The sequence below is a fragment of the Salvia splendens genome, chromosome 9, assembly GCF_004379255.2.
Source record: "Salvia splendens isolate huo1 chromosome 9, SspV2, whole genome shotgun sequence".
In the NCBI taxonomy this organism is placed as follows: domain Eukaryota; kingdom Viridiplantae; phylum Streptophyta; class Magnoliopsida; order Lamiales; family Lamiaceae; genus Salvia; species Salvia splendens.
Genome location: NC_056040.1, coordinates 12,995,907 through 13,021,978, shown reverse-complemented (window position 1 = coordinate 13,021,978; position 26,072 = coordinate 12,995,907). Strand labels below are relative to the sequence as shown.

General features: G+C 40.7%; 2 protein-coding genes across 3 annotated transcripts; one reads left to right on the top strand and one right to left on the bottom strand.

Annotated features, from left to right (window-relative positions):
- The first annotated feature begins 9,250 nt into the window (after window positions 1-9,250).
- Window positions 9,251-12,234, top strand: LOC121748288 (probable inactive receptor kinase At1g48480). The gene is made up of 2 exons (XM_042142542.1): window positions 9,251-10,746; window positions 11,226-12,234. The coding sequence occupies exons 1-2, from the start codon at window positions 9,408-9,410 to the stop codon at window positions 11,834-11,836; spliced, it is 1,950 nt and encodes a 649-aa protein (XP_041998476.1). The 5' UTR covers window positions 9,251-9,407; the 3' UTR covers window positions 11,837-12,234.
- A 789-nt stretch (window positions 12,235-13,023) lies between these two features.
- Window positions 13,024-24,073, bottom strand: LOC121748287 (probable serine/threonine protein kinase IREH1). Of its 2 annotated transcripts, none has more exons than XM_042142541.1 (17): window positions 22,997-24,073; window positions 20,909-20,979; window positions 20,616-20,795; window positions 19,169-20,533; window positions 18,304-18,476; window positions 17,978-18,224; window positions 17,753-17,845; window positions 17,525-17,665; window positions 17,345-17,437; window positions 16,684-16,888; window positions 16,031-16,116; window positions 14,564-14,652; window positions 14,170-14,221; window positions 14,031-14,087; window positions 13,772-13,945; window positions 13,612-13,689; window positions 13,024-13,292 (listed from the first exon to the last, which is right to left on the bottom strand). In XM_042142541.1, exons 1-17 carry the CDS (start codon window positions 23,649-23,651, stop codon window positions 13,209-13,211), a joined length of 3,843 nt encoding a protein of 1,280 aa, XP_041998475.1. In that variant the 5' UTR covers window positions 23,652-24,073; the 3' UTR covers window positions 13,024-13,208. The 2 variants fall into 2 exon arrangements, with proteins under 2 accessions (XP_041998475.1, XP_041998474.1); XM_042142540.1 differs by having other exon boundaries at window positions 13,612-13,692; window positions 22,997-24,068.
- Between the last annotated feature and the right edge of the window lie 1,999 nt (window positions 24,074-26,072).

Below are 26,072 nucleotides of genomic sequence, written 5' to 3'. Positions count from 1 at the left end.
CCAAAGGTCTTCAACCTTGAATAATCCCTAGGTGAACCATACCACTTTATGTCTGGAGTCTCTGAGTCAATGGCCGATGATGGGCACTTGTTGATCAAAATGACCACTGTAGAAGCTGCTTCTACCCAGAAAGTTTTAGGCATCAAGTGAAAAACATGCACCTCACCATTTCCAAAACTGTCCTATTAGCCCTCTCTGCAACTCCATTTTGTTGGGGGTTATTAGGGACAGTTCTATGCCTCTTAATACCTCTTTCCTTGCAGTGTTGATCAAACTCATGTGATAGAAACTCCAAACCATTATCTGTTCTAAGGCATTTCAGAGTTTTTCCTTTATCTAATTCTACTTCTTGCACCATTCTTTAAACTTAGAGAAAGCTTTTGATTTTTCCTTCATAACATATATCCATAGTTTTCTAGAAAAATCATTTATTATAGACAGAAAGTACCTTCCTCCACCTGTGCTAATAGTCTGTGATGGCCCTCAAATGTCTGAGTGTGCATAATCCAATGGAGCTTGTGAGGTATGCTTTGCTGCCTTGAAACTTTGCTTTTTGCTCTTGGACAATATGCACTGCTCACAACTACTAAAATCCACAGCAGCAGTTGACTGATCACACTGAATCAGTCCCTTCTTGACTAAATTCTTAATTCTAGCTTCACCTACATGCCCCATTTCTTCTGTGCCATGTAGCTAAATCAACTTTCTGTACTGCATTAACCTCTGCTCCTATAACCTTTGCCTTCAGATAATAGAGGCTATTTCTTCTAACTTCTTCTATCACAACTTTGCCATTTTTTAGCACCTGCAACACACCACCAACCGAGCTAAAAATCGTTCCCTTCCTTTCAAGAGTTCCCAAAGATATCAGATTTCTTTTGATTTCTGGGATATATCTCACATCAAAGAGTATCTTGGTTGATCCATCATGTATACTCAACTTTATGCTACCTATTTGATGTGTAATTTTCAAGTTCAAATATTAATGGTAAAGTTCACACAAGTTTAATAAATTGACTCTAATATTACAACGAATCTGCAAGAGTACAGAGTCGATTGTAGTACTTCGAGTGTCGAACCACAGGGAGGCGTAGGCTATTTAACAAGGTTTGACAAGATTAATAAATAAATTGAAAACTAAAGAATGAAAAAAGAGAAACTCAAGAGATATAGAACGTTGCTCCTAATATGCTCCAGATGTGAATTAACTTAACGGACCAATTAACCTATGGATTAAAGATTAATCTAATGAAAGTTGTAATAATCTCGTTCATTCTACTCACACTGAACATGTTCGTAGATGCTTGAATTTAACCTTGCTGAACACTAAGATCAAATTCGTACTCATCGGATTATCACTCCTACAGACGCATAGTAAGCTCTAATCCAACTTCTACGTTCCAACGTACATGATTCATTTACAAAATCAATTAAGCATTCCTACAGACGCATAGTAAATATCCAACAATTATTGTAACGACATGTAAATTAACTTATCCAAGATTCATATGCTGAACACGATACAAATCTTAAACTCTTTACCTACGTTTCCACCTTTTAACCAAGTTAAAGAGACATTGGCTAAAAGACAATGTTGAATCATAAATCAGGCCGGAATTATAATTCAACGTAAAAAGCACCGTAGAAAAGATCATAGAATAATATTAATCCATAGAATCCTAAAGTAATTTACATCTTTCACAAATTAGGAGCAACGTGAGAATTTAGTTACACATCAACAACCAATAAACAAGAAGAACTCATGAAATTGATGTGTAGATGGTAGCAAATCTCCTCCGGGATGATGAAGATTGGATCTCCCTTCCTTCCTCTGCAATTTTCGTCCCAGCCGTCCCTTTTCTCCCCCCTCTTCTTTTTTTCTCACCTACTCCCCAAAAATAATGTCCCATCACTCTCTCTCTCTTCCCTCCTTTAATCCTGCCACCTTTAACTGCAATATTGCAGTTATAATTTATCCACCCGGCCGGGTGGATTATTGGGCATAAAATTCACCCGGCCGGGTGACCAATTTTGAGGAATTGCTGGAATTTTCGTGTTCTAACATCATACCCGGCCGGGTATTTTATTAGGCATAAAATACACCCGGCCGGGTGCCTCATTTTGAGAGCTTTCTGGACACACGACGCAAACTGGGCAGTCTGTCATATTGGGCAGTCTTGCACAACTTTTTCACCATCCGAGCTTCATTCCTACACCATAAAACATATTTTTGCAAGCATCAAACAATATAAATCATGTAAAGTTAGGGGAATAAAAATGTACAATTTGATTCGCATCACTATTCCTTTTATATCACAAGTGTGATTATCCCCCAAATGCACTGATCCTTCTGCATCTTTCATATCAGAAAACCATGCCTTATTTGAGGTAATGTGAAAACTGCAGCCTGAGTCCATCACCCAAGACCCCAAGATTTGTTCATCTGAAATATTCAAGATATGTCCCTCTTCAACCATTTCTGTAATATCAGCTGTATGTACAGGTTGCTCAGCTCTGCCTGCTTCCTTTTCCAAGCATAGCAGTTTTTCTTCAAATGTCCGGGCTTCTTGCACCAGTGGCAAGACCTGGTTTCCTTTTGATCTGACTCCTTTTGAGGCTGGGATTTGCCCTTATCAGATGCAGCCTTCTTGTTCTTGGAGGGCTTCATACCTGCGGCCTTAACACTAAGACTTTCTGCTGCTGGATCAGTGACCTTTCTAGAAGCTTTCCGGAATTCCTTGAGCTTGAGTGCAGAGTGTACTTCTTCATAGGTAATCTTGGAGTCTCTGCCAAGGAGTATGGCATCTTTAAATTATTCATAACACTTTGGCAGAGAGTTGAAAAGCAAGGGCGCCTTATCTTCATCCTTGAGTTGCTCATTAATATTCTCTAAATCGTCAATACAGTTCCCAAACTCATCTAACTGCTCCAATACACTTCTTGATTCAGTAATCTTAAATGCAAACAATCTATGTTTGAGATGTAGTTGATTAGCAAGAGACTCGGTCATGTAAAGTGACTCAAGCTTTGCCCAAATTCCAGCAGCCGTTTCCTCCTTTGAAACTTCCCTTAATACTCGATCACCAAGGCTAAGAATCAAGGTGTTGTAGGCCTTATGCTGGAGCTCCTGGTTCTTCGGATCAACCTTCTCTTCACCTTCAGTCGGCTTCTGATCCTTCTCAATCAAGATCTCCCATAAACCCTGCTGCATCAACACTGCTTTGATCTTCAGCCTCCATAAACCAAAATCGTTCTTCCCCGTGAATTTCTCCACATCGATCTTTGCCGAAGCCATCTCGTCGATCAACAATCAAACCCTTGGTTCCCACAGACGGCGCCAATTTGTTAGAATTCGGCGGAGAAATCCGGCCAAAAACAACAACTAATAACAGAGAATTAAACAAAATGGAAGAACACACACAATTACGTGGTTAGGTCGTAAGACCTACGTCCACGGAGAAGCTTTCAACCAATTTATTCAACGCACAATCACAATCGAAGTATTTGATTACAATCGCTCAAGAATCACACTGAGAATCACTCAAGAAATCAAAATGCTCAAACTCGAGAGCTCACTCTACAACATTGACTTCCTCACACAGAAAATGACTCTCTTTTTCTTGATCAACCAATCTCTAACTGAATTAACCCCATATATATGTGGGTTGTGAGAACTCACCGATAGCTCAGCTGAATCGAGCTCAAAACTGCTCGGAACCGCTCCGGTTGTAACCTCCAAAACAGAAATAGCCGTTGGGAGCTAACTCTTCTTTTCTCCCCTTTTACTCTTTTCTATTTTGCTATCAAGTCCCTCAACTTTCAAGTTATGCAATCTGCATCTACATATCACAGTAAAATGATTTTAAGTCGGAAACATGTCTAACATTGTCGTCATCTTCAATTATTATTTGTGTTTTACTGAACCTAATACTAATCGCGTGATAAAATCGGCACACAACCAATTCATTGAACTTAAATAGTTACTACACCAAAATTAACACAGACGTTACCATAATTAGTAGTCAATAAAATAGTGTATTATCTGTAATTCTGTTGTGAAGATAAAATAAAATAATAAGAGCGTTTTGGACATCTTTTATACTCCTCCACTGTGTGAAGGCAATAAAATATGTGGTGTTTCCAATAAAATAAGCTAACAAATTCCACATTTTTCTTTATTATCCGTATTCTATTTTATAAATATATTATATACTAATTCAGTTTGGTAGTATAACAAACACTATTTACATTACTATGTCATTGTGAATTCTTTTTTATAAATATACTAATCAGTTTAGTAGTATAACAAACACTATTTACATTACTATGTCAGTGAATTCATTTACTACCTGTTTCTCTCCTATATAGTACTATATTACTATTAATTTCCTATCTTACTTTTCGAGCAAATACACTTTAATGAAGGTTATACTAATCTCTTTTTACCATTATAATGTGTTCAAACATTGAAATCATTCTATTCAAATAGTAGCATTAATTTTATTGGCTACTTTTTACATGTAAGTTAAAGTGACCATATCTCCTCCACCGCCCACACATGAGTATATAAGGTCATTTACCACGCTGTCTCTTATCTGTTCCTTAACCGTCTCTTAAATTACTATTCTTGGGCTCCACTGTACTTTTTTACTCCATCTCTTAACTAAGGGACGGAACCTGCAACCCTCCATCTCTTATCCGTCCCTTAACCGTCTCTTAAATTACTATTCATTCAATTTCATTTTTTATTTTTATTTCCAACAAATTCAATTAATAAAAACACACTTCATTAAATAAAATAAAATTACAACATAAAATAAAAATACAACTTAAAATTCAAAAAACAAAAAAAAACACATAATTAAAATCCAAAAAAAATAAAAATTACATAACTTAAAATACAATTTTATAGAAAATAAAAAAACTACTCCGCCGGCGAATCATCCCCCGAAGGCGGTGGGGGTGCACTGAAGCCACCTGGAGGCGGAATACCAAGTTGTCTTGCCATAAACTCAATTCCGGCAAGATAGGCTTGGTATTGGGGAGGCGTCATGCGGGAAGTGTCCGCCATTGTGGCGGTCATGTACATGGACGTTAGGGAGTTCGAGGGTGCCCCCGAGCCTGAGCCCGCCTGGCTTGATTCTAGGGCTGGCAAATCGTGCGGATTGGGTCGTTATCGGGTCAACCTGATAATGACCCAACCCAATAAGGCCTAACCTGAACCCGACCTGTTAAGAAAACTATAAATCCGAACACGAACCCGACCTGCTACCTTCAAATCCGAACACAACCTGCACCCGACACGAACCCGTTATCGACACGATATTATATGGGTTGACACGACACGATAACAACCTGAACCAAATATTACACGATTAAAACCTAATATTACACGATTAAATCTTAATTTTTAACCTAATTTACACAATTAAAATTCGTTTTATACTATTTAAACCTAATTTATAAGAAATTAAAAAATTAAAGTAATATATATATTTTTAAATAATAATAAAAATAATAATATTATTTCTTAATGGGTTACCCGTATCCGACCCGCATCCGACCCGAACCCAACCCGAAATTATCGGGTTCTTAATGGGTCAACCCGATAAAGACACGGATCCAATAAGACTTGACCCCAACCCAATAATTTCGTGCAGATTCGTGTCAGATTATCGTGTCGTGTCGAAAATTGCCAGCCCTACTTGATTCGGCTCGGCCCCTCCTCCCTCTAGCCGCCTTCGCCGCATTTCCCCCTTGCGGCCGACAGCGCCCACGAGAAGACCCCCCGGCATCGTCTGTCGTGCCCTCAACCTCCTGCGAGGTAAACTCTTATGCGGCGCTGCCCGAACCGCCCTCACTAGACGAGTATTGGCCACCCGTTGTGTGCTTCGTGCGCTTTGAGGTCGAGCCCGAGCTGGACCGGACATCGCCGGCCCACCTTTCCTCGTCTTTGACGACCTCCCAAACATCGACATGTTTGAATTGTTTGCCAGTGTCGTCGAAGTAGACTCTCAAAGCCGACCTCAGAATGTCGGCTCCCGTGGCTCGGCTTTGGTAATGAGCCGCTTCACTCTTGTAGATGGCGCAGAATTTTTTGACCTCTCTGTCGACTCGGTCAAAGTGAGCACAAAGCATCTTAAATGTGCGGCAGCGGGACCCTTTCGGCTTAATCTCGTGATAGGCCTCGGTGACCTATTCCCAGAAGCACTTCCGGGATTGTTGATTCCCGACGATCGGATCGTACGAGACGCCGATCCAAGCATTGTACACAACCAGCGTTTCTTTGGGGCTGTACGGATGTTGGCCTAGATCCTCCTCCTCCTCCTCCTCGGCCGCCTCCGCCCTGGAGCTTCCACCGCCTCGGCTCCTTCCGGAGTGGGTTCAGCCGAATAATCCTCCCGAATCTGGGATAATCTCTGCTAATACCTCGGGGCGAAGGGACGGGCGTATGCATCCACATCAAAATGGGGTGGTTGGTACTCCCCGCGTCGACAAAACCTGGGTGCCCGACGTCGACGAACCGGAACCACCACCCAGGACATTGTATATGCCCCCCCAGTCGCCGAACGCGTTGATGTCAAACCCGCCGGAGCCGCCACCGCCAGAGTTTCCATCGCCGGACATTTTGTGATAAGAGGTTAGATGAAAATTGGAGAGAAAATGAAGATGATTTGGGAAGAATAGTCGTGTATTTGTGTGTGAAATGAGGATGAATTAGGAGTATTTATAGAGTAAAAAAATAAAATAAAAAAAGAAAAACGGTAATAATAACGGTAATATTATCGTATTTCAATTTTTTATTTTTTACTTTTTTATTTTTTTAAATTCGAATTTTAAAAAAAATAATTTATTGCGTCAGCGTGATGATGCCTACTCGCGGGCCGGCGAGTGGGCGTCACGCATGGCGCGTGGCGAGACGGCTCGCCTTCCGTCTCGGCGGGATGGGACGCTGCAACGCGTCTCGCCGCCGTCTTGTCCCGGCATGATGCGTTGCGGGTGGCCTTACTACTAGCAATTCAGGTTCAATCTTATGTTAATATTTATATAAGAGCATCTCCAATAAGAATAGCTCAGCCACAAACTGCTCCTGCCACATCATCAACACTAAAACTCCTCCTATCACATCATCGGGACAAGCAATAGCCAAGCCACAATAAACAAAATTATTAAAAACAAATAATTAACAATCACACAAAATACGGAATTAAATTTACGACACATATACGAGAAAATTCAATAATAATATTAAAATTTTTAAAAGTACATTAATTAAAAAAAAGTACATTAACAAAAAAAATTACAGTAAAAATAAAAAAAAATCTCGCTCGCCGATCTGGAGCCTGCAATGGCGGCCAGGAGATCGCCGAGCGCTCGGGAATCGGCGTGCGCTCGCTGTTTTTCTCGTCGATTTGGCACTCGCCGGCTGCAATGGTTCGGCGAGCGAACCGGCGAGCGCCAAGAATCGGCTAGCCGGTGCGCTCGCCGCTATTGGAAATGCTCTAATATACGCAATTTCATAAGCTTCTTTATCAATTTTCAAAGGTTTGTAGTTTGACCAGGCATCAATTTTTTTTTCTTTCTTTTGACAAGGCATCAATTATCTGTTCATATATTCTCTTCTCTCCAAATCATATTCTGCTTTTATACTGCATACTTAAAATGGAACCAAATGAGTAATTTTAAAAACTAAGATACTTAAAATTCACATATAAAAAATTACCATCAAATAGGAGTGGGAAAACGGTCGGTTCGGTTCTAACCGAACCGATTAGTCGGTTAACCAACTCCTTTTTTTTCCAAATACGAGAACCGTAACTGAACCTTTAGTTCTTGAGGAACCGATCGGTCCTAACCTACCGGTTCTTCGGTTCCACCGAAGGAGAGAGCATCATCGTGGAGAGTTGGACAGCAGCATCGTCGAAGAGAGCAGCGGTGTGGAGAGAGCAGCAGCCTCGTCGTCGCCGGCGTGAGAGAGAGCAGCAGCCTCTCATTGCCTCGTCGGAGAGAGTGGCGCAGCGAGGAGAAAGCAGCAGCCTCGTCGGCGGCGGCGGCGGCGTGGGAGAGAGTAGCAGCCTCGTCAGCGGCGGCGTGGGAGAGAGCAGAGGTGCCGGTGTGCTACGAGAATTTAGATGAGAGAGCTCACGAGATATTTGAATTAACTTCATTGCAATCACTAGGTAATTTTTTCATGGAAGATAAGTCAATGTACCTATATCAATATGAGAATTTTAAGTTATTTGCTAATAATCCATATTTACCTAATACGTTGAAGTTCCAAATTTAATAAACAAAGTAGCTTCATGAGATTGGTTATTGAATCAGAATGATGATTTGTGTTTTCTCTGGTTAGAAATGCAGACAAATTATAGGGATATAGAGTTTGGTTTCTATCAAAGCATTGTTTTTTGAAACTTGAAAGGTGTATGGTTTATGAAATTAAAATTAATCTATAAAAATTAAAATTAAACTCACTAATCGGTTCTTCGGTTCTAACCTTTCGGTTCTCGGTAAGAACCGCGGTATAATGAATAGTATTTCACACCGTTAATCCTTAATCAAGATTAGGAAATCTACGAAGCATTTCCTAATACCAATATACTTTGGATAAATTGTCATAAAAACCAGGAATTTTGATTACATAATAATCAGTCTTAAACTTTAAAATCAGTTGTAAAAAACACAAATTTTAATATTTTTTTTAAATTTCCACAAAAGAATATTATATTGAACCGCCACATGTAAATATTGTTGATGTGTCATACATGCATTTCAAATTTATGATGTAGCCAAGTAGTATGTGTTAAATGTGTTAAACCTGATTTATCTATTGCTTCTCGGTTTGACTTATTATATAACTGGCCCTAGCATCAAATGCACCCATCAAAACTTTATTCATATCATACAAATATTACCTATTTAGGCGTGAGCTACATAATTGAATTATTATATAGTACTCTATTGTTTAAGAAACAATACTGTTGAAATAGTAAAGCTAGTTTAGTAGTTGACGATTTATATGCTAAAATTCGTTTGTCGGTATATATTCCCTCAAACCATTAATTTAGCCCTTCTATCCCATACAAAGAATAAACTAAACCAAGACTATTAATTAAAATTCGTTATAATCTGGGATTACAATTCATAAAACACAATTATGCCCATTAAACCTGAATTTGATAGCAGATTGATTGCAGTCTCAATTAATCATGAATATACTCAACAAAATATTTTATTCTATTTTCCTCTTTCCAGCCTGTCTCTCTCTCTCTCTCTCTCTCTACAGAGACACACAGTCACTGGCGATTACACACGCACAACTCCCCAACTAATTCCCAACCTCTCCAGTGATTTCTTCTTCACACCTTAATTAGCCCTTTTCTCTCTCTCTCTCTACACACGCGACAATGGCGATTGCTACACTCGCCTCTCTCCAACTCCAAGCAATGCTGCTGCTACCGCTGCTCCTCCTCTCCGCCGCCGCCGTCTCAGATCTCAATTCCGACCGCGCTGCCCTCCTAGCCCTCCGTTCCGCTGTAGGCGGCCGCACCCTCTTCTGGAACACCACCCTGACCACCCCATGCAACTGGCCCGGCGTCCTCTGCGAAGACAACCGCGTGACCGTCCTCCGCCTCCCAGCCGCCTCCCTCTCCGGGAGCCTCCCCGGCCCCGCCCTCTCCAACCTCACCGCCCTCCACACCCTCAGCCTCCGCCTCAACCACCTCTCCGGCCCCCTCCCCTCCGACCTCTCCTCCCTCACCCAGCTCCGCAACCTCTACCTTCAGGGCAACCGCTTCTCCGGCACCCCGCCCGATTCCATCTTCTCCCTCCACGCCCTCGTCAGGCTCAATCTCGCCTCCAACAACTTCTCCGGCCCAATTGCGCCCGAGTTCAACAAATTGGCCCGTCTCCGCACCCTTTTCTTGGAGAATAATCACTTCTCTGGCAATCTTCCGGAGATAAACCTCCCAAATCTTGACCAATTCAACGTATCTTTCAACGATTTAAACGGCTCCATTCCGGAAGGCCTTGTGGGGAGATCGAAGGACTCATTTCTTGGCACTTCTCTTTGCGGGAAGCCTCTTGACACTGTGTGCGCCGAAACTCCGGCCATCGCCGCCGGAGGAGGAGGAGTCGCGAGTGGCGGCGGCGGTGGAGGGAAGAAGAAGCTCTCCGGCGGCGCCATTGCGGGAATTGCAATTGGATCTGTTCTAGGGCTGCTTCTCTTGCTGTTGATACTGTTCATCCTGTGTAGGAAGCGGAGCGGGAAGAAGTCGCGGGCAGTCGACGTGGCGGCGTTCAAGAATCAGGAAAGCGACTCCTCCGCCGCCGCCGCTGCCGTGCATAATAAGCCCACCGAGGTTGACAGCGGCGAGGTGGCGAACGGGAATGCGAAGAGCAACGACAGCAATGCGGCGAATGCGAATGCGAAGAAGCTGGTGTTCTTCGGGAGCGGGGCAAGGGTGTTTGATTTGGAGGAGCTGCTGAGGGCGTCGGCGGAGGTGCTTGGGAAGGGGACGTTCGGGACTGCGTACAAGGCGGTGCTGGAGGTGGGGACGGTGGTGGCCGTCAAGAGGCTCAAGGATGTCACTCTTTCGGAGAAGGAGTTTAAAGACAAGATTGAGAGTGTTGGAGCTATGGATCATCAGAATTTGGTGCCTCTTAGGGCTTACTACTATAGCAGGGAGGAGAAGCTTCTTGTCTATGACTACATGCCTATGGGAAGCCTCTCTGCACTCTTACATGGTCAGTCTTCTTCAATTTGTTAATTTTGCCATATTATCTCGTGTTTATCTATTGTGTCTGTTTATGTTGTTGATGCATTGTGATTGTTTGCTCATCTGCGTTGTGGTGTGGAGTTTCTGGGACTTAAGAAAATGTGGAGTTTGTCTTAGTTTTGGCAAAACCTTGGACTCTCTAATTGTGGGGTTTGTTTAATTGATTGAGATGGTAATGTTTGTTTAGTGTAGCTTTATTGTGGAATGCTGATTGCTTTAGGTGGAGTTGGTGAGATGATAACCTATTGCTGCTGCTGTCTTGCAATTAATTACCCTTTAATCACTGCTGTTTAATGACAAACTGTTTTGAGTGGTGATTATTTGATTAGTTTTTGGCTGCTCTTCAACAATGCTAGTAGCATGTGCAAGCAAAATTGGTATACTAGTTTTGTTTAAAGACTGAATATTTTTTATTGGTTATGAAAATCTATGGTGGTTCTTGATCAGGAAACAAGGGAGCCGGACGGCCGCCGTTGAACTGGGAGATGAGGTCCGGCATTGCCCTCGGAGCTGCACGGGGTATCGAATACCTCCACCGGCAAGGCCCGGACGTCTCCCACGGCAATATAAAGTCCTCCAATATCCTGCTCACCAAGTCACATGACGCTCGCCTCTCTGACTTCGGCTTGAACCATCTTGTTGGGCCCCCATCCTCCCCCACTCGCGTGGCTGGCTACCGTGCCCCGGAGGTGACTGACCCCCGCAGAGTCTCCCAATGGGCCGATGTCTACAGCTTCGGTGTCCTTCTGCTGGAGCTGCTCACGGGGAAGGCCCCCACGCACGCTCTCCTGAATGAAGATGGGGTTGACCTGCCCCGGTGGGTGCAGTCCGTGGTCCGGGAGGAGTGGACCTCCGAGGTGTTCGACCTCGAGCTCCTCCGATACGACAATGTGGAGGAGGAAATGGTGCAGCTCCTCCAGCTCGGGATCGACTGCACGGCCCAGTATCCCGACAGACGCCCGCCGATCTCTCAGGTCGCCGCCCGCATCGAGGAGCTCCGATCCTCAGGCTTGAGGGGATTCAAGGAGCAGCAAGATCAAGTGAGCGAAGCAGATTGATTGGTTGATTCTAGTTGAGATTTGAAGGGGAAGAAAAGGATAAAAAATAGCATCAACAATTTGAATGGATATTGATCTCTGCTTGAACAACTTGTACTTGTATGTTAAAGTTGAGCTCTCAATTCTTGTTTTGTCAGAATCCACAGCTCATATTTTTTTAGTACAATTGTCTCTTTTTTGACTGTGGGGGGTGGAACATGGACATGGCTGTTCTGTAATTATTACTTAGCTTTAACTTTTTCTTTTTGAGTGAGCTTTTCTTTTTAATGTTGATTGAGAAGATATGGATTGTACCCTAGTGTACAAGATGTAACAGCTGCCTGCTCTTGGTGAATTTATTTCTATATCCAAGGTTATGGTTGATTCAATTAATACTATACATTTGATTGTCTAGTTTCTTTTTTATTTTGTCAAGTAAGAAGAAGATTGTTTGATTAAAAAGGATTAAACTACCAAAAAATACCCAAACCTTCCTTCCAATTTTTTAGTTAGCCTTTGACTCATTCTATTTAGTACTTTGATATTTTCTTTGTTTTGGAGAATTATTCTCAAATCCCAACCAAATTAGGCTACTAATTCCATATTGGTTTTGATTGAGAAAAATCCAATGTGATTGCCATGAATTGCCGGTCAAATTAGGTGTATGGATATGGGATATTGAAATTTTCTCCTTTAGAGTTATGAGCAACCAAAAACCACAATAAACCTAATCGTAATAATAAATGAAGCCAACTATATCAGTTGGAATGCAATGAATAAACTTTCATATCGATGTTTAGAGAATGTGACAGGTATCTGCAACTTCACGCAGGAAATAAAAAGGAGTGACTTGTTGAGGATTCAAAATAAAGTGTTACATTAAGTCATTAGAAAAAATTGTGTATATTTGTTGCGAGTAACTATAAAGAAGGTGGTCCAAAAATTGCAAACCAGCCAGACTGTTCGGCTTTGAGGCCACTTGGGTTTAAAATTTTCAATAAATTTGGGAGGATTTTTATTTGTTAGATCCTTTAAAAGTTTAAATAATCCTCCACTGTGACGAGAAATATTGTTACCAAAACTTCTATAATCCTTGAATTTTATTTTACCCAATCCAATTCTGATTATCATATTTCTTGAGGAACCAAAAACTCAATTCTATTTCAACAGCAAGGCTAAAAGATCAATTTTTTGGTGCAAAATCCAAATACCATGCGCCAAAAATTATACTCCATTTCATTGGTACATTTACATTGTACATACAATTTTGTCTGCATTTTATATCATAAACAAGATCAATTGGCCGATATAATCCAAAATATATTTACAAGGGAATCCACCCCAAGAAATCATGTATGCAAGCACATGAGGAGAGAGATAGAAGAGTTCATGGTTACGTACTGGAATTAGTAGGCGGATCATCTTTCCAACCCTTGGTGAGTAAGTCGTAGTTGATGGACGCCAGCTGCGAAAGATTCTGCAGTCACAAAAAAAAAGGAAACCAAATGAGAAGCACATATAGAGGAAGCTGGCATTTGAGCATGAATAAGGTACTAGCTCTTTGCATTGCAGCAAGAACGAGATTCTTGAAGCGGGGATCCACATAAACCTCGCGGGAGCTGTTTGAGTGTAAAAAAACGCTGCCATTTCAAGCAGCATTGGGAGGGAATTTCTTGATGATGAAAGAAAGGGGGGAAGTAGGGTTTTGACTTGTAAACTGATTGATATTAGGGAATGTTTTATGGTACCAAATGCAATCTTAATAACTGGAGAAGAAACAATATTTGTTGGACTACCTTAAATGAGAAATTGCTGAAGGAGTAATTGATATCATTGCTCGAATCTAATTCAGTGAGTCCCTCGCATTCATCCCCCTGCTGTTGCCACCAAGTTGAGTTAAGATGATAGAAACATTGTATAAAAGAACTGTTCAAATTATTTAAACAATGTACACACCACTTCTTCGTGCCTATTGCTTAGGCAACTGCTGCCCCCACTTAAGCTGCCGTTATCACTGGAATCCTCAAAATCACTACCAGCATAAACATGCTCATCCGTCGTATTCCAGGAGTAGCGGCTAGTAAAATAACTAGTATCCGTTGCACCCTCTGACGCAGGAACAAAAGCAGCCTGGGAGAGAGCACAAGAAGTTTAGTCATCACTGGTTTTGGCAGAATGGACCAATACAGTGGTCATTTACATATAAAATCAATACCTTCTGCCTAGCAAGCGTATCCCAGTTAATATCTCTGAAAAATGGATGCTCCTTGACCTGTGCAACGCAATTTTTTTTATCAGATGGATGGTAGAGAATGGAAGAAATTGAAAGCAGCCATTTCATGACATGTTACTACCTCTGAAGCTCCTACAGCGCCAAGTCTTTGATTAGGATCTTCAGTTAATAACCTGCCAGTGGATGCCAAAATGAATAAAATAAACAGCTAAAAGAATTTGTAGACGTAACCTACACATACATTAATCCGATGGGCACGTGGTCATACTGAGATTTGAATTGACAAAAAAGGGCGTGTATGCAGTAACTAGACCATGCAGAAGATTTTATGAATAAAAACCACACATACAGAGTACGTAAGCATTGTTTGAAAAACTGTGATACTAGAATGATGTAGTCTTTAAAATAAGAAATACTAACAAAGAAGAGCAACTTAATAGGAAGAAACTACAAGAGCACAACTGCTTTGGGCTTCATACTTTCCTTGCATCAGAAATAGATAATAATTTTCTTACCGATCAATCAAATCAAATGCCTCATAGCTCAATTCATCAGGACCCACAGGCCAAGGGATATTCCGATTCAGAATGTTGTCAAATATTTTCTACAAGGAAAGTTGAAAAAATAAGAAACATAATTTGAGGACCATATATGAGAATGAGTAATGTTAGTATGCCTTGAATTTGTTTCCTAATTAGGATAGGATTATGCTTCCTAATTGGGATAAGAGTATGTTTCCGAATTAGGATAAGATCTCATGTGTGCCTATTTATATGGGAGTAGAGCACATAATTCTGTGATCGTGATCTTAGATCTGAAATCTGTAACTGCAGTCATCATACAATTTGTTCTCCGTTCTTGCCCGTGGATGTAGCCAATTGGCGAACCACGTAAATTCTGTGTCTCCTTACGTTCTTTCGTTTGTCGATTACACAATTACTCTATTCTGTCACAACAAGTAATAAAGCAAAAATAAATAGATGCTATTGTTGAAATGGTAATCAGGGCAGTCAAATTGGCTTTTTGTGTCGGGAGGGGGGGGTGCTTCAAACATGGATGTTATTGGACTTCAATCATGGTATCCTTGCTCGAGCATTCTTACAACCTTACCCAGTTATAAATACTGTATGACTTTTCTTGTAAAGGGGATGCAGGGGATGATTTCTATATTATCAGGAGTTAACTGAGGGCATCAGTTATCTTGTTGAGATATTACATTCCTGTTCACATGTTTTTATAATTTGAACAACTAAGAAATACAGCCATTTTTGCTCCATCAAGATTCAAGTATTACGAGAATTGGCATTGGTTGATCAATGGCGCTAAAAGCTCATACTTCCAAAGGTGAACATGTATAATAACCGATGAACTTGACACCATTTGAGTTTTTTGTGATCATTGTATTAGATATATAGAGCATGGAACCCCAATATAATATCACAACACAAGCACAGACAGAATATCTTCAGAGGTAATCTAATTACACATAAATAAAAAGAACATGAATTTATGTAAATCCTAGATTCCAAAGAATGTATTCTGTTGATTATGCCAGAAGTTGAGAGTCAAAAGTGCACAAAGGTATGACCTTCTAACAAACAAATAAAAGAGGAACTCCAAGTGACATCCCTAAATTTCATGCAGAAGCATCTCATTCATCTATTTTGTTCTAGATTTCCAGTCTACATACACGAAGCCAAACTCACATATGCACACTCTACCCAAGTCTAGCTAAACTTCCAAAATATACAAAGCTTTACCATTCTGCATAAGTGGAAAATTATCCACATCAATGGCAACAACAAAAATAAGATATGCGAGCTTAAGTAGGTCTACAATATCCTCAGATAGTCAGATGTATAACGTACATTCCTATTCTCTACATATAAATCTCAGCCATACACCAAAACAGAAGAATATCTATGAGTGGAGATAAAGCTATAATGGAAACGATAGGATAAAGTTTCGAACAGTATAATAACCTGAGGATGCTCCGCATTGAAAGGAGGGATGCCAACAATCAACTCAAATAAGATAACACCCACAGACCACCAATCAGCAGTAAATCCTAAGGAAAGGTGCACATAAACAATATAGTTATGCATTTTAGATCGAAAAGAACGTTATAGACCAAATATACATGAGTATATTTCACTTAGAAAAACAAATCTTAAATAGCAAATGGAAAAAAGATGCTAGAACTCATTGGTCCACAATGTATATAATCTCAAACAAGTAGAGTAATGATGACCAGACTGCAGAATCATGCACCTCAACTCCTGGTCCCTAGTGGAAAAGTCTTACTTCACAGATAAACAAATGAAATAAATTAAAATTCTAAGTACAATACATTGGCAAGCATTGTTCCTACAGAAAGCAAGCAATGCCGAACTCTCACTCTTTTTTTCTATCTCCAAATTTTTAACCAGAAGAAGCAGTAAAAGGCAATGAGCAAGAACTATAATGGCGAAGGTTTTCTGGTTCACTTTTGTTGGTGCTCAGCTTATCCTGCTTAATTTTGGGAGATTGATAAAATTATGGCATCTTTTAACAAATGATATTACCATTATAATCAGTGTGGCAATTCTGCCTAACTTAAATTAAACCAAAAAGAATTGGATGAAGCTGCACCAACCATGCCCAGTTCCAAGAAGGATCTCAGGTGCTAAGTAATCAGGAGTACCCACTGCAGACCGTTTCTTACGCCTTTCTTGCTGATGTTCTGAGGCAGAAAACGGTTGCTCGTCTTCTTCCATTAAAGATGTTTCACTGACGGCAGGACCCGACAAATCATCAGTGCTGTTGATAAGACCCACTTTCGATAGCCCAAAGTCTGTTAACTGTTCAAATTTACAGCAAGAGTTTTTGCACCTCAGAATGTAAGAATCATGAAGGTCCTTCACATATAAAGACATGATACAAGTTTTGTGTGTTCAGTTGTCACACAAAAATATCCTGTGAGAACTTCTATGTTCAGTGTTTTTTAAAAGCATAAATGATATTTGCTCATGAGCTATTAGCAATTACAGCTTGTTTTCTAACAAACAACACAAGTAACCTACATATAAAATTTGAAACTCTGTTCACCAATAATGCTCAAATACAGTATATTTGTGTCCGTGCAACAGGGGTGAAATACTAGTTGCACAATCGAATAAAAGGCCACTAATGGAATCATAAATTGACAGGAAAACCAATAAAAGCACAATCTAGAGTGGCAAATAAACAAGTAAATTTACGAGGATTTAAGATAAAAGGCATAAAAAGAACTATGCAGAGAAACCAAGAGAAAGAACCTTTATATGGCCATCATGTGCAATTAACAAATTATCTGGCTTCAGATCACGGTGAACCACACGTAGAGAATGCAGATACTCCAAAGCAAGCACCTATTCATTATTACAGGGGATGCAGATTTTTAGTTACCAAAGTATAAGGAGACAGATAAGTTGAAGAGCCCACAAAACGAAACTTACAACTTCGGCAATATATATGCGAGCAACATCTTCATCTAAGCAGCCTAGATTTCTCAACATGGAATAAAGATCTCCGCCATTCAAGTACTCCATTACAAGATACAAATTATCACGACAAGTGAATGAATAGAAGAAGCGGACCTAGGTTATCAGATATAATAGTAAAATGAGATAGATGATTTTAACACATAACTAGAGCCAAAGCATGATAATACATAAGAGACTCACCACAAAAGGATTGCGCACAGATATTAATATATCACGTTCTGCTAAAATACTCTCCACTGCATTCTTGCGAATCATATCTGCTTTCTTGAGAACCTGAGGATAGATGAATTAGGAAAAGCTACTCTGTAAACTCAATATGTGTCTTTACTTCATTTCTCAGCTGCGTTATCAAAAGATCAGAGATGCTCTTGTATTATACCCTATGTTTAGAAGTTCACTTCATACCTTTATTGCGAACAGATCTCCCGTTGTTCTCTTTTTTGCCAAGAACACCCGACCAAATGCACCACGACTGATTGGTTTTATGATCTCAAAGTCATCAATCGAGGTACGGTCTTTGGAAGAATGTACAGGGCTACTTCGTAGACTACGTAAAACATCATCTTCCAAAGGAGCATCTTCATCAATCACAGTGCTTGTTATATCAACTTTGTCATCATCAACTAGTTCACATAGCTGTAGATACTTCTCCCTGGGTGATTTAACAAATTATCAGCATGATTACTCCATATCTAATCTGCAACAATGTTCAAGCAAGATCTTTAACTCACCTGATTAATTTCTCAATACGAGCTCCAAAGGTCTCTACAGTTAGGGAGTCAAATTTCCTACGTTCTGTGACAACTTTCAAGTCTTCAAGACAAGAAAGAAGGTACTGCAAAGAGCGATCATCATCCAGAGGGGTATTCGCTACACATTTAGCAATATCAGCAAGTTCATTCATCTGCATAGACCAAAAGTCGATATTATTGTTGATAGATATGATTGGAAAAAGTGTCAACAATCATTTAAAAAAGAATTGAAAACTAAATTTACAATTATGTTACAAAATCATAGTGAATAGGACCTGTATACTATAGTACTTATTGCATTAAAGCTGATTTCTGTTACAGCATATTTTATTAGACGGCCAAGGTCTATACTACCTAAAGATTGCTTACATAAAATTGAAGGATAACAATCAAAACCTTGCCCAAGTTTTTAAGTGGAAGAGAGAACGAGAGAGAAGGAATACAAAAGGAATAATCTACTCATTGGAATGCCTAAGGCATGAAGTCCATTTTAATGGAAAAGCATGCCCGATCCCTATACAATGCGTACCATGATGCATTCTCCAATGACATGCAATACATAAATTGGATGCAGTGGACATCATATATATACCAGACTAACAAGAAATCTACAGGATACCGAATTTGAAATTGGATTTTAATGGGTAACTTCCCATTTGAAAGTAGATGTAAAGATCATTATGTTATAAAAAAAATGAATCACAAATGAAGACTGTAGAAGAAGAATGATTGACATGGTAAGCTCAATAAGAAATTAAGATGCATCAGTTTCATATGAATCTAAGAGGTAAACTAATTGTTCATGCTAAAAGGACATCTTAGAAAGAAGATGACAGCAATATACCTGAGGAAGATCACCATGTTCGGAGAAAGCACCTTTTCCTGACAATAGCAAGTCAATTGGGCTCATACGCGGTGTCATTAGTGGCGACCTAGGAGTCATGCTGCCTGCTGATGATGTTGTCATTCCTTGATCGGACTTTGGACCAAATCGGGTTTTACATGACATGGAAGCCTTCATATCATCCGTTGTACTATTATCTGGTTCAGCAAAACAGTCTAGCATATCTTCAGAGCCCCTGCGGGACCAGTCACTATATTTAGGAGAAAGAAGCTCCAACTCTTCAGTCACACTAGAATTAGATGCTTTAGCACCATCAGGGCTTCCAACACCATGTTGCACGTCCTTCGCAGAAAAAGATTCCATCAGTTTCTCAAGAGTTTCAGCAATTCTAGTGAGGCGCTCATTGACTCTTAGACCCTTTTGATCACATCGGTCGGCAATGGCACATATTCTAGAGTGGTCTTCAACATGCAAAGTGGGAACCTCCTCCTCACAAATACGACAAATAATTGAACTCTCATCAGATACACTTGGCTGATCTCCCCAATACCCCCAGGAAGGTTTATGTTGGTGCTTAGGCATTGTGGATGAGGGATGTGCTTCTTTAGAAGAGGGAAGAACGGGCACCTTGTCAGTAGCTAGCTCAGCATTATTGATTCCTGTACTGTTATTTAATGTTTTTGAAGCCTGCATGATACTGTCACTACTCTCCTCCTTTACAGAAGTAGCTTCTTTTGGGCTTTTTCCAGACGGAGAAGGAAATTTCTTCCAAGATGCCATCCTGTTTCTACTAGCAGCAGAATCCACATTCTTTGTGGATTCAGCAAGTGAAGGTTGTAAATTCCCTCGTACAGCATGGTCTTTCTTCCACTCTGATTGCTCTTGACTGTAAAACTTCCTTGTGGACGGAGTCTTCACAGCTTTTACATCTAACGGAAACTTTCCATCTTTCCCTGGACCTGGAGGAATATGTTTATCTGCCGGCTGAAGCGATTGACGCAGAGGGAATACATGGTCATCCTCAGCCAACCCACTTTCTTTGTGAAATTGCAACAATCTAGTGCATCTAGTGAGAATAAAAAGCATTCGGGTATGAAGTTGCTTTAACGTGCCCATGGGAAGTTCCTGCCGCCTGTCATCCAATTCTTGCACTATGCCTTCACATTGTAACCAAAATTCACCAGAAGAGCTCATAGCACAAGTCCGAGCCAGAACCAGCAAGTCCTCTATGGTCTCCTGCCAATCGGGATGTGTTTCGGAATTCTTTTCTAGAATTCCTACCAGATCTGCTGCAAAAATATGCAGATCGGCATCCACTTCTTCCTTTGCTTTGTCAAATTTAGTTCTAATCATAGCCAAAACTTCCTGTTTTTTTTGAGAAGTATCCAGAAGTAAAATGATCAAGATGTTTTTTCTGGAGTAATTATTGCTCGTAAAGTATACTTACCTCCAAGTTATTTAGCCTTCGAGGCTTCCAAAATGGGTAAGGACGTACACCTTTAGAATTCAACTCATGAGAAAAACTCTTGATGTCGCCAGGAAACCTCTTCCTAGGAGCACTAGTAACACGAAGTATGGCTTGAAAACGTGGAGATTCGGACTCTTTTGGATTATCACAATCATATGTCTACATAAGGATTTAAAATTCAGCTTGTTTGCCAGTGCAGATGCAAATCTAAATTCAACTGGAAAATGTATAATTGGATGCTTTGTAACATCAAAGAGAATACCCCTTTTTACCTTCGTCTCAGGAGTACACGCATCTGAATTCCTGAGAGCTCCAGAATCATCCCACGATGAGCCAAATTGGCCTAAAATGAATAAGCCCAAGTGAAAAATGATGAAAGCAGACTTGCAACATAAAGTAACATCTGTAAGAATGCCATAGATTCCCAACTTTTTTATAAGAATCATTAATAATAATATACATGCAAAACACATGAGTGCGTACAGATGAGCATGAAAAATTGAAAAGAAAATTACTTGATGAGAAAAGGTAGTAATCTTTATAGATTGCCTAGCAAGGTGCCTAGTAATTTTCATAATAATAGTTGGATCTCCAGCCATTGCATATTTATAGCCAATGTTACTAGGCTGTAGAGTGAAAAACTGAGCAACTACCGCATATCATTTAGATATATCCACTTTGAGACATATTAAGTCATGGCACAAGCATTAATTAGGAATAGACATAATCACCTTCTTGATATTACTATTTTGAATTTTTTTCAACAATTCTCCCTACATGTTCCTTGAATTCAAGTAGTTTATAATATGCCAATCATGTAAAGGTGTTTCTTAACTGATAGGAAGGGAAGGTTTCCTCTACATTCATTGTTAAAAAGACCCCCTCCTAGAAAATACTTCTACAAACAATTTATTTTATTCTACACTCCTTGGTATGACTTCCCATGTTGCTTAAAGCTTACTTTCTAAAATCATGATGCAAGATTTTCCTTATAGATTCATTCTACTATGCCCTCAAGATCTTACAAATTACAGATTAATTAGCTCATGAGAGTTGGTGACCTCTTAAGCATCCTCTCATTTTTTATATACAATTATACCCTGAATGAGGGAGTGATCTGCTCGCATGATCCCATGATTTGATCAGCTATGGTATTTAAACAAACTAGGAGAGAACAATGCCTGTTAAATTTCGCTAAAGTAAGGATATAGTTTTCACATATTTTGTTTCTAAGTTTGTCTTAACTGACATGAAATTTGCTTTTATGAAAGCAATGGTCAATCTTGAGATTTAGAAAAATTGAATGGCTGAGATACTTTTGACACCCAACCGGACATTCAAACAAATCAAACCAAAAGCCAACCTGAGTTCCTGCTCATTTATGTTTCAAGAAGAAATAGGGCAAAGTCCAGATATTCAATCAAAACCAGTCAAGTAGTCAATAATTTTGAATTAGTCCATTTTTTCCAATATAGAATTTTAAAGGAAATGATAAAATGATTAGCTGTTTTTCATGATTGAACTAAGTTCCAAATAGTGGATATCCACTCGAAACTAATTATTGACAATGTGCAGAACAAATTTAAAGTAAGAATTCTTGTTTATTTTGGATTATATATTAAGATATGATTTACTTAAACTAGCTCTTCTTTCTTTATATGTTATAAAGGTAGCCACATTTGATTCTATATCTGAATGCAAAGGGCCACTGAGAGACCTGGGGACCCAATAAATCTTTATCTTCAACATATAATGCACGAAAATAGACATATTGGTTGGTAACTCCCACCAAGTTTAGATGTCAATGTAGTGTTGTCTGATTTCTTTTATTTTCAGTGTGATATAACATGTCTTCTAAAGTTGCTGGAGATACAATGCCAATTAAAGAATAGTGATCAATTTTGGCTCATACAGTAAAATAGATCAACATTATTTCCTCTATACATTTCCTAGTTCATTAACTACAAAGTAGCCAGATCAATAATTGTTCCATACCAAAGTAAAGACACGCATACACTTGTGTGTGTAGCTTATTATTGACCAAAAAGTACTTTCAATTAGCAAGCATATTATGCAAGGTTTCTAGAACCCAGTGCTATCACCAATAGGTGCTAAATATGGAAATAAGACGGTTGAATCGTAGTACAAAATATCAATTCCAATTCATCCTCAGAAGCATTTTTAAAACCAATTTTACCACATGTGACTTAGATCAAATCATGCTTTCTTTTTTCTAATGATAACAAAGAAGCAAGTGGATCACAAGGAAACCATTTTCCATGATTCTATGTTCAACTAAACAATTCTAAACCTCAAACTCAACATAGCTACACCTATACGACCAATGGAACTCAGCATACCAGTAGCTCCAGATGAAGATTCTGCATTTTGGAGGCGCGATCGCTCCTGCACCTGGAGCACATGGGGGCTCTGGTCCCTCGACGCCCCACTCTCCGTCGACATGGTGTCCGAATTACTCCCATTATCTGCATTTTCAAGAAACGATTTCTCCTTCTTTTTCCTGCCGTCACTGCCACCAATGCCGCCGCCCACCAACGGCCGCGATAAGTTACTGGCGCCCAAAGAGACGCCCTTCTCCCTAGTCCCGAAGTTGAAGAAACTCTCCTGCGGCAGCGGACCTGATCGCGTCTTGATCTTGTTCAGCCCCAGCGACGAAGCCACAAGCGGCGACACCGACAGCGAGCTCGGCCCGGAGGAGGGCGGCGGCGGCTCCGATTTCTTCAACTGCGAGGGAGACGAATTGGGCGACTCTTTGCCCTTCAACGAGTCCTTCTTCTTCAGAAGGCTTTTAGCTGCGCTTTTAGGCGTGGTGGCGGCGGAGGGCGAGGGAGAGGTGTCCTTGGAGAGGGAGGGGGATGGAGATTTGGTCTTCTTCTTATCGGATCGGATCGGAGAATTGGAGTTGGAGCCGAAAGATCGGGGGGTGTTGGATGATCCATCGAGGCTGGAAGTGTCGGATTTTTTGGAAGAGAAAAATCTGCCCTTGAACACCATTTTAGCAAATTAGCGTGATTTGCGGTGAGAGATGAGTTTTAGGGGCGTTGTATTGGAGAATAGGGCGGGGAAGAGAGAGAATGAAGAGGAGGAGAGAAAGCATGGAGGCTGGAAATGGAGTGAGGGTGAGGAATCCCCCTTTTCTAGTGAGAGAGTGTGGGTTTTGAATGGTTAGAGAGAGAAAGGGATAGATTTGATTTGAGGTGACGAAATCACTCTATTCAATTCATGAATTCATGGTGACTGGATTTCAGATTTCAATGTACGCATCTCAGATCAATAGCAACAGCGCCTCTCTATGACACAGCTGATCCCACTGGCGTAGCCTATGCAGATGAATGCAGGCGCGGGTCACGAGCCGTGTGTGGCAGCGACGACACTCGCAGGCATCACCGTCAACCGCGTGCGTGCGAGCGAGCTGCCCTACACGCAGTTCTTGCCCAAATTTTTCATCGAAATTTGCTTTTTCCTATATCGAAAAAATCAATTTAACCACTTTTTTTGCATTCACATTCCCCTTTCATCATACTTTAGTCATTACCATGTGATTTGAGTCATTAACTCTCTCACTTATTTTACCATGTACTAATTATTAATTTCATTATAGTAGTATTTATTTCGTCTCTAAATTTATTATCTATATAATTCATTAAATTCAGCATTTCTTAGATCTACATGTCCAAAAGAACATCTCAATCATAATGGAACGGACGAATTGAGTAGTAATTTATTTCACATAATCACTTCAACAATACTTAACTTATTTTTCTTATATTTATTAATTTCTAACATCTATAAATACCATCACTTCATCTTATTTAACATTATTTCTTCACCTCCTCCTTCGTTTTTTTTTTCAATTTTCTAGCCGTGGGCGTAATGGCTTCTAGATCAACATACTTTAAGACCACCTTAGTGACAAAGTCACCTAAGCCAATTTTGGTAGATGCCATATTCAAACTGTAGTGGTTTCGTATCTATAATTTTGGGGAACTAGCACTTGATCCTGGCCATTCCGTTTCCTATTTTTCAGTTGTTTAATATTTGTTTTATTTATATATACTCAATTTGTTTCAATTATTAATATTTTATTTCAAACTTTTAGCAAAATATTATGAGACGAAAAGATTGAGATCTATACTTATTCCCTTACTCTTAGAGCATCCGCAATGACGCCCGTCGGGAAGGAATTCCCACCGGCGTGCGGGAATTCCGTCGCTGACGTCCGCCATTGTGCATGCCCGCAACGGATACGGAATTCCCCCGAGAACGTCGCAGTTCCGCGGCGTTAAGCGGAATTCCGCGGGGAAGTCCGCCATTGCGTTGACTCCTACGGAATTCCGCTTTATTTCATTTTTTTGGTACTGTCTATATATACTGCTCGTTGGACTTCATTTCATTCGCACAACTTGTTTTAACAAGTTTCTCTCTCTTTAAATTTCTTTTTTATAATAGTAATGGCTGGTAGTGGTAGTGATCATGAAGACATAATGGCTCCGATTTGGGCACGTGTGCGGGAGGCCGCGGCGAGGGAGGAACAAGAGGCCTCAGCGCTCGCGGTGCCTCGACCCATCCATCGTCGCACTATAGTACCCCGTGACCACCTCGCTGCCCACCGTCGATTGTACGAGGACTACTTTGCGCCGGAGCCACGGTTTGGGGAGACCCTATTCTGGCGACGGTTTAGGATGCAGCGACCGCTGTTTATGCGTATCGTTGGCGCTTTGGAGCGTCGATACGGGTATTTTAGGGTGCGGGAGGATGCAGCTGGTAAACCCGGCCACACGCCGATTCAGAAGTGCACTGCCGCAATCAGGCAGTTGGTGTACGGAGGTGCGGCGGACATGTTCGACGAGTACCTCCACATCGGCGAGTCGACAGCCCGTGATTGCCTGAAGTATTTTTGTCAGGGCGTTAGGGAGATATTCGATGATAGGTATTTTCGGAAGCCTACCCCCGAAGATTGTCAGGCTCTGCTGGATATGCACGGGTCTCAGCACGACTTCCCGGGGATGCTGGGCAGCATAGATTGTATGCAATGGGAATGGAAGAACTGCCCCGCTGCCTGGAAAGGGATGTACACTACCGGTTTCAAGGCCAAGAATCTCACGATGATCCTTGAAGCGGTAGCTGACTACCGGTTGTGGATTTGACATGCCTATTTTGGAGTAGCCGGGGCGAACAACGACATCAACGTCCTCCAGTCGTCGCCCCTTTTCAACGACCAATGCATGGGCGTCGGTCCGGACATCAACTTCGTCGCCAACGGCAACCAGCACAACATGGCTATTATTTGGCGGATGAGATATACCCGATGTGGCCGGTCTTTGTGAAGACGATCTGGTGCCCATCAGATAAAAAGAAGATATACTTTGCGCAACGTCAGGGGGCAGCGCGCAAGGATGTGGTGCGGACATTTGG

Coding starts and splice junctions, on each gene's coding strand:
- LOC121748288 (XM_042142542.1), top strand. CDS start 9,408: ATGGCGATTGCTACACTCGCCTCTCTCCAACTCCAAGCAATGCTGCTG. Junction 10,747..11,225: donor CCTCTCTGCACTCTTACATG/GTCAGTCTTCTT, acceptor GTTCTTGATCAG/GAAACAAGGGAGCCGGACGG.
- LOC121748287 (XM_042142540.1), bottom strand. CDS start 23,651: ATGGTGTTCAAGGGCAGATTTTTCTCTTCCAAAAAATCCGACACTTCC. Junction 18,477..19,168: donor AACATGGTGATCTTCCTCAG/GTATATTGCTGT, acceptor TGGTCTATGCAG/ATGAATGAACTTGCTGATAT. Junction 17,438..17,524: donor GCATATATATTGCCGAAGTT/GTAAGTTTCGTT, acceptor AATAATGAATAG/GTGCTTGCTTTGGAGTATCT.